Genomic DNA, 9,155 nt, shown 5'->3' on the forward strand with positions numbered 1-9,155 from the left:
TCATAACAGAATAAATATCATCTGGTTCTCCTCTCCATCATAACAGACTAAATATCATCTGGTTCTCCTCTCCATCATAACAGACTAAATATCATCTGGTTCTCCTCTCCATCATAACAGACTAAATATCATCTGGTTCTCCTCTCCATCATAACAGACTAAATGTCATCTGATTCTCCTCTCCATCATAACAGACTAAATATCATCTGGTTCTCCTCTCCATCACAACTGACTAAATATCATCTGGTTCTCCTCTCCATCATAACAGACTAAATATCATCTGGTTCTCCTCTCTATCATAACAGACTAAATATCATCTGGTTCTCTTCTCCATCATAACAGACTAAATATCATCTGGTTCTCCTCTCCATCACAACAGACTAAATATCATCTGGTTCTCCATCATAACAGACTAAATATCATCTGGTTCTCCTCTCCATCACAACAGACTAAATATCATCTGGTTCTCCTCTCCATCACAACAGACTAAATATAATCTGGTTCTCCTCTCCATCATAACAGACCAAATATCGTCTGGTTCTCCTCTCCATCATAACAGACTAAATATCATCTGGTTCTCCTCTCCATCACAACAGACTAAATATCTGGTTCTCCTCTCCATCATAACAGACTAAATATCATCTGGTTCTCCATCATAACAGACTAAATATCATCTGGTTCTCCTCTCCATCATAACAGACTAAATATCATCTGGTTCTCCTCTCCATCATAACAGACTAAATATCATCTGGTTCTCCTCTCCATCATAACAGACTAAATATCATCTGGTTCTCCATCATAACAGACTAAATATCATCTGGTTCTCCTCTCCATCATAACAGACTAAATATCATCTGGTTCTCCTCTCCATCATAACAGACTAAATATCATCTGGTTCTCCTCTCCATCATAACAGACTAAATATCATCTGGTTCTCCTCTCCATCACAACAGACTAAATATCATCTGGTTCTCCTCTCCATCATAACAGACTAAATATCATCTGGTTCTCTTCTCCATCACAACAGACTAAATATCATCTGGTTCTCTTCTCCATCATAACAGACTAAATATCATCTGGTTCTCTTCTCCATCATAACAGACTAAATATCATCTGGTTCTCCATCATAACAGACTAAATATCATCTGGTTCTCCTCTCCATCATAACAGACTAAATATCATCTGGTTCTCCTCTCCATCATAACAGACTAAATATCATCTGGTTCTCCTCTCCATCATAACAGACTAAATATCATCTGGTTCTCCTCTCCATCATAACAGACTAAATATCATCTGGTTCTCCATCATAACAGACTAAATATCATCTGGTTCTCCTCCATCATAACAGACTAAATATCATCTGGTTCTCCTCTCCATCACAACAGACTAAATATCATCTGGTTCTCCTCCATCATAACAGACTAAATATCATCTGGTTCTCCTCTCCATCATAACAGACTAAATATCATCTGGTTCTCCTCTCCATCACAACAGACTAAATATCATCTGGTTCTCCTCTCCATCATAACAGACTAAATATAATCTGGTTCTCCTCTCCATCATAACAGACTAAATATCATCTGGTTCTCCTCTCCATCATAACAGACTAAATATCATCTGGTTCTCCTCCATCATAACAGACTAAATATCATCTGGTTCTCCTCTCCATCATAACAGACTAAATATCATCTGGTTCTCCATCATAACAGACTAAATATCATCTGGTTCTCCTCTCCATCATAACAGACTAAATATCATCTGGTTCTCCTCCATCATAACAGACTAAATATCATCTGGTTCTCCTCTCCATCATAACAGACTAAACATCATCTGGTTCTCCTCCATCCTAACAGACTAAATATCATCTGGTTCTCCTCTCCATCATAACAGACTAAATATCATCTGGTTCTCTTCTCCATCATAACAGACTAAATATCATCTGGTTCTCTTCTCCATCATAACAGACTAAATATCATCTGGTTCTCCTCTCCATCATAACAGACTAAATATCATCTGGTTCTCCTCTCCATCATAACAGACTAAATATCATCTGGTTCTCCTCTCCATCATAACAGACTAAATATCATCTGGTTATCCTCTCCATCATAACAGGCTAAATATCATCTGGTTCTCCTCTCCATCACAACAGACTAAATATCATCTGGTTCTCCATCATAACAGACTAAATATCATCTGGTTCTCCTCTCCATCACAACAGACTAAATATCATCTTATCATCTCATATTTGTTCTCTCCAAATGATTCACAAAAAAAATCTTGAGTATTTTACAGGTGTGACGTGTAGTTCTCATCTTGTACACATGATGTCGTCTCAGTCCTAACGTAATAGTTCCAGGAAGTGAGAGAGAGATATATATAGATTTTTTGTTACTCCTTAACCTATACCATATACAGGATATATATTAGCTATGTGGAATGTAATCAAATTGTTTCCTGGCCATTCATTTTATTCCATCGTCCAGTTGGTACATTTAGAACAACTGTATTTTGAGAACCTGTCACTTATTTCACAAGAAACGTTGATGCCCGTTCATCTTTAGGCAGGCGAGACGGTCTCCACCTTCACCTCCTTGTCCTTCACCTTGGAGGAGGAGCCCCGCTTGTTCCAGGCCTCAGGGAGGAAAGGGATCTTCTCCAGTCTAGAGAGGTAGATGATGGGCTGGATACTACTGCTGATGTTAATGAAGGCGTAGCCCACCGGCTGCACCAGGCAACGGAACGTATCCAGAGGGTAGTGGTCCTGGAAGGGGATATCAGAACACTCAACTGCCGTGCAACAAATATAATAGGATTTTATCGCTGCTCATCTGGCAATATAACGGAGGACAGTGCTACTGTAGGGTTGCAACGTTCTGGTGACTTTCCCAACATTCCCAGGTTTTTCCAGAAATCCTTGTTGGAGTATTCTGGGTTTTCCTGTTAATTCCCTTCATATTCCGGGAATCTTCCAACCAGGATTTGTAGCAAACGTGGGAATTTGGGTGAAAGCTACTGGAACTGTTTAAACCTGTAGACAAGTCATCTAGGAATGTATCTTTATACATCAGGCAACATCATTAAGGACAACCATAGAAATAGAATCACTAGAATGGGAGTCCTCATTCAAGTCAATGGATCAATGCGTCAATGGGAGTCAAGTCAATGGGTCAATGAGTCAATGGGAGTCAAGTCAATGGGTCAATGAGTCAATGGGAGTCAAGTCAATGGGTCAATGAGTCAATGGGAGTCAAGTCAATGGGTCAATGAGTCAATGAGAGTCAAGTCAATGGGTCTGTGATTCAATGGGAGTCAATGTGAGTCAAGTCAATGGGTCAATGAATAAATAGGAGTCAAGTCAATGGGTCAATGGAAGAAGTCAATAGGTCTGTGATTCCATCTATTCTATTTCGATGGACAACGTCCCCACCCAGGTCATCACCTGGAAAGGGAACAGAGCCACCGGCGGCAAGTAGTTGAACACGATGATGGACAGGACCGACATCACCATCTTGAAGGCTTTCTTCTTCATGGGGTGCATGTCGTCCTTCCCGGAGCCGCTGGACCTCTTCAGGGCCACCAGGATGGCCCCGTTACACAACACCATCCAGCCAAACGTTGCCAGGATCGTCCCTGTGAAGACCTGAGGGGAGCAGAAGTGGACATTTATCAAAGAAATATGTAAATGGACCCTTTTAAGCCGTGTTTTTATTTAATGTTTTTATCTTTAACTTTTTATTTTAGTTGTTTTTATTAATTTATTTACGTTATTTATGATGTTATAATGTGAAGTGCATTGTATTGCTACTTTTGTCCAATATGTGCTATACAACGAAGTGGGATTGATTGATTAATTAATTGATTGATTGATTGATCTATGGATTGACCTTCTCGAAGTTGTGCAGGCCCCCGATGGTCTTGGCGGAGGCGTAGGTGAAGGTGAGCCCCAGGACCACCGCCGAGAGAAACACCCTGTACTTGGTGTCCTTCAGCTGGCCGTAGGAAAGAGGGAAAAGGACCGCCACGAACCGATCCAAACAGATACAGGACAGGAACAGAGGACCGCTGGTGTCCTGGACGAGAAGAATGTGGAGAAAAAGGAGGAGGAGAAGGAGGAGGAGGAGAATAGGAAGGAGGAAGAGGAGGAGGAGGAGGAGAATAGGAAGGAGGAGGATAATATGAAGGAGGGGGAGGAGTTGGAGAATAGGAAGGAGGAAGAGAAGGAGGAGGAGGAGGAGAATAGGAAGGAGGAGGAGGAGGTGGAGAAAAACAAGGTTACTTATTGTCAAATGTCACAGATGAGATGTTACTTACAAAATAATGGCCCTCTATTCCCTATATAGTGCACTACTTTTGACCAGAGCCCAACAAGCACTATGGAGGCAATTGAGTCTCAATTTGGATGCTACCTCTACGACATATATTCCCTACATAGTGTACTTCTTTTGACCAGGGCCCATATGGGTGTCCATGGGGGTGTCCATGGGGGTGTCCATATGGATGTCTATAGGGGTGTCTATAGGGGTGTCCATATGGGTGTCTATAGGGGTGTCCATAGGGGCGTCCATAGGGGTGTCAATAGGGGTGTCCATATGGGTGTCTATAGTGGTGTCCATATGGGTGTCTATAGGGGTGTCTATAGGGGTGTCCATAGGGGTGTCTATATGGGTGTCCATAAGGGTGTCCATAGGGGTGTCTATAGGGGTGTCCATGGGGGTGTCCATATGGATGTCTATAGGGGTGTCCATGGGGTGTCCATAGGGGTGTCTATATGGGGTCTCCATGGGGGGGTCCATAGGGGTGTCTATATGGGGTCTCCATGGGGGGTCCATAGGGGTGTCTATAGGGGTGTCCATATGGGTGTCTATAGGGGTGTCTATATGGGTGTCCATAGGGGTGTCCATATGGGTGTCCATGGGGGTGGCCATATGAGTGTCTATAGGGGTCTCCATGGGGGTGTCCATATGGGTGTCCATAGGGGTGTCCATATGGGTGTCCATAGGGGTGTCCATATGGGTGTCCATGGGGGTGGCCATATGAGTGTCTATAGGGGTCTCCATGGGGGTGTCTATATGGGTGTCCATAGGGGTGTCCATATGGGTGTCCATAGGGGTGTCCATGGGGGTGTCTATATGGGTGTCCATAGGGGTGTCCATATGGGTGTCCATAGGGGTGTCTATAGGGGTGTCCATATGGGTGTCTATAGTGGTGTCCATATGGGTGTCTATAGGGGTGTCTATAGGGGTGTCCATAGGGGTGTCCATATGGGTGTCTATAGGGGTGTCCATAGGGGTGTCTATATGGGTGTCCATAAGGGTGTCCATAGGGGTGTCCATGGGGGTGTCCATATGGATGTATATAGGGGTGTCCATGGGGGTGTCCATAGGGGTGTCTATATGGGGTCTCCATGGGGGGGTCCATAGGGGTGTCTATATGGGGTCTCCATGGGGGGTCCATAGGGGTGTCTATAGGGGTGTCCATATGGGTGTCTATAGGGGTGTCTATATGGGTGTCCATAGGGGTGTCCATATGGGTGTTTATGGGGGTGGCCATATGAGTGTCTATAGGGCTCTCCATGGGGGTGTCTATATGGGTGTCCATAGGGGTGTCCATATGGGTGTCCATAGGGGTGTCCATGGGGGTGTCTATATGGGTGTCCATAGGGGTGTCCATATGGGTGTCCATAGGGGTGTCTATAGGGGTGTCTATAGGGGTGTCCATATGGGTGTCTATATGGATGTCCATGGGGGTGTCCATAGGGGTGTCTATATGGGTGTCCATAGGGGTGTCCATATGGGTGTCCATAGGGGTGTCTATAGGGGTGTCCATAGGGGTGTCCATATGGGTGTCTATAGGGGTGTCTATATGGGTGTCTATAGGGGTGGGGTCAAAAGTAGTATGCTATGTAACAGGGTACAATTTCAGACACTGAAATTCCAGAATCCGAATACTAAATTCTCCTTTATCCTATAGCCCTGCACCTTGACGCCGAAGGAGAACATGAGAGCGGACCAGACATCCTTGCTGTTCCAGTAGTAGATGTTCAGATAGCTGAAGGGGACCATGATGCCAAAGTAAGCGTCCATGAAGGCCAGACAGCCCAGGAAGATGTCTGAGGAGGACGGCTCCTTGCGGTTACGGAACAGAATCACCATGACTAACACAAGGCAAGACAACCATGTTATTAGCTAGTTTCACCATCCATCAGAGACAGAAATTAGTTTTTTTTCTCTGCTCCCGACACCCAAAATATAAACACACTGGAAGGAGTATAGGGTCAGGGGTCAATTCCCTGGAGTTATGTAAATATAAACACACTGGAAGGAGTATAGGGTCAGGGGTCAATACCCTTGAGTTATGTAAATATAAACACACTGGAAGGATTATAGGGTCAGGGGTCAATACCCTGGAGTTATGTAAATATAAACACACTGGAAGGAGTATAGGGTCAGGGGTCAATACCCTGGAGTTATGTAAATATAAACACACTGGAAGGAGTATAGGGTCAGGGGTCAATACCCTGGAGTTATGTAAATATTAAGAGCCTCGCTGAAAGACACAATGGTACAAGATAGTTCCTGGGATTGGAATCAACAGCCTTATGGCTACTGGTGGACATCTCTCACCTCTGTAACCTCTGGGCTACCTACCTACTGGTGGACGGCTCTCACCTCTGTAACCTCTGGGCTACCTACCTACTGGTGGACGGCTCTCACCTCTGTAACCTCTGGGCTACCTACCTACTGGTGGACGGCTCTCACCTCTGTAACCTCTGGGCTACCTACCTACTGGTGGACGGCTCTCACCTCTGTAACCTCTGGGCTACCTACCTAAGATGTTAGCGGGGAGTCCCAGGAACACGTTGAAGGTCTGAACAGACAGGTCGAAGAGGATCCCTGACACATTCTCCTCGCACCCATTAAACACACTGAAGGGTTTGACCGTAGCGTTGGTCATGAGGTCAGTAACAGTACTGTTGTTCATGGGGTTGAGAGCAGTGGGGAGGCTGGTGGTGTTGAGTGATGGATATGGAATGAGAGGATCCTCCATGGTTTACTTTACACACCGCAGAGGTCAGAGGTCAGATTAAACAAGACTGATGGAGATGAAAAAAAAATAATAATAAAAGTGGAGGAAAAAAGCGATTTAAAGATACACAGACACTTATTAATGAATGTATTTATGAATTGATCTTGTATATACATAATACATTATTACTAAAGGGTTAAATTGAACAGGAGTGATGGGTAACCACTAATAGATATACAGACTGGCAGTTAAAAGTAAACCTTCATGAATAATCAACGTAATGCATAAATTATCCATCAACTGTCCATAGTAAAATCTAATTTAGATGGCTAATTTAGATATGTTAATCTCCAAAGTCCTAGTTTAACCTTATAGTGGAGAACTGACCCACAACTAATGAATTAAGCATCACTGAGTATGCTTCTATTTGCCAATGTCTTCATGTCCAATATATCTTTATATATATAGTCCCCTTTAACATCATGGTTTATGTAGCACCTTATTCCATGCTTTAAAGGGCCAGTGCAGTCAAAATTCTGTTTTTTCTGTGTTTTTGTATCATATTGTACCCCAGCTGATGAAACTAACACTGTAAAAGGGTTAACAGATGTATTAGTGATATTTTCTAGTAGTTGCTGGTAGAAAATACTATCTACCTTTTTATCAGCAGGTTTCAGCTTGCCTGGTGACATCACCAGGCGGTATGAGTTGTACTAGACCGGTGACAAAGAGAGTTCCAAACCTCATTCAGACCACTCGACCTCATTCAGACCACTCGGCCTCATTCAGACCACTCGACCTCATTCAGACCACTCAACCTCATTCAGACCACTCGACCTCATTCAGACCACTCGGCCTCATTCAGACCACTCAGCCTCGTTCAGACCACTCAGCCTCATTCAGACCACTCAGCCTCATTCAGACCACTCAGCCTCATTCAGACCACTCAGCCTCATTCAGACCACTCAGCCTCATTCAGACCACTCAACCTCATTCAGACCACTCAACATCCTTCAGACCACTCAACCTCATTCAGACCACTCAACCTCATTCAGACCACTCAACCTCATTCAGACCACTCAGCCTCATTCAGACCACTCAGCCTCATTCAGACCACTCAGCCTCATTCAGACCACTCAACCTCATTCAGACCACTCAGTCTCATTCAGACCACTCAACCTCATTCAGACCACTCAACCTCCTTCAGACCACTCAGCCTCATTCAGACCACTCAGCCTCATTCAGACCACTCGACCTCATTCAGACCACTCGACCTCATTCAGACCACTCGACCTCATTCAGAACCCTCGACCTCATTCAGACCACTCGACCTCATTCAGACCACTCAACCTCATTCAGACCACTCAACCTCATTCAGACCACTCCCAGACAGTCCAAGCAAAATTATTGCTTGAATTTTTGTTGTTGTTGCTAGAAAGCTATTTTTGTACATTTTGGACCAATATTAATGTAAAACTATTACAGGAAGGTAGTTAATTGTTACTCAGAAAGGATTTGATATTGAGATAAAAACGTCTGCATTGGACCTTTAAAGGACCAACCCGGAGTTGATTCCTCCCTTCTTTGGACCGTTAAATGAATGATATATAGCCATTGATTCTCGCAGAATAACATTGATAAATTCCTCATGAGCTCAGTTCAGCTGTCATACCCCATCAGAACCTCAAAATATAACCTGGTTTTACTCCAATGTTTGTAAACAGAGTAAATGTAAACACTGTATAGACACAAAACACGGTTAAAACTATAATGTTGATATCATGGATGGTCAGTCCTTGTACCCATAGCTCTGTCTGTGAATTTGAGAGTGGCTATATTTCTCAAACCCCATCCCTCACCTGTTTACCAAAACAAGTGGCTGGGTGTCGCTTTGTTATTGTTTCAACTGCGGTCTGACCCTTTAATGGAACGTTCCTTCCCAGCCAGTGTTCTCATAATGAAGCCCAGAGTCTCAGCTGAGCTGCAGTACGTGTGGACCTCTGTGTCACGATCCTCTTCAGTCACACAGACAGCTGATAAACAGCACACAGTCCTCCCTGCAGGCTATTGTTCTGTTATTCTGGCTCTACCAAGGAGCCCTCTGTGGAACTGACAGTCTCCAATGACAC

General features: G+C 44.0%; 1 protein-coding gene across 1 annotated transcript; it reads right to left on the reverse strand.

The window, feature by feature from the left end:
- Positions 1–2,557: 2,557 nt before the first annotated feature.
- On the reverse strand, positions 2,558–7,047 carry LOC129842520 (G-protein coupled receptor 183-A-like). The gene is made up of 5 exons (XM_055911097.1): positions 6,828–7,047; positions 5,979–6,154; positions 3,885–4,070; positions 3,440–3,640; positions 2,558–2,761 (listed from the first exon to the last, which is right to left on the reverse strand). The coding sequence occupies exons 1-5, from the start codon at positions 7,045–7,047 to the stop codon at positions 2,558–2,560; spliced, it is 987 nt and encodes a 328-aa protein (XP_055767072.1).
- Positions 7,048–9,155: the final 2,108 nt, after the last annotated feature.

The sequence above is a fragment of the Salvelinus fontinalis genome, unplaced genomic scaffold, assembly GCF_029448725.1.
Source record: "Salvelinus fontinalis isolate EN_2023a unplaced genomic scaffold, ASM2944872v1 scaffold_0046, whole genome shotgun sequence".
In the NCBI taxonomy this organism is placed as follows: Eukaryota; Metazoa; Chordata; class Actinopteri; order Salmoniformes; family Salmonidae; genus Salvelinus; species Salvelinus fontinalis.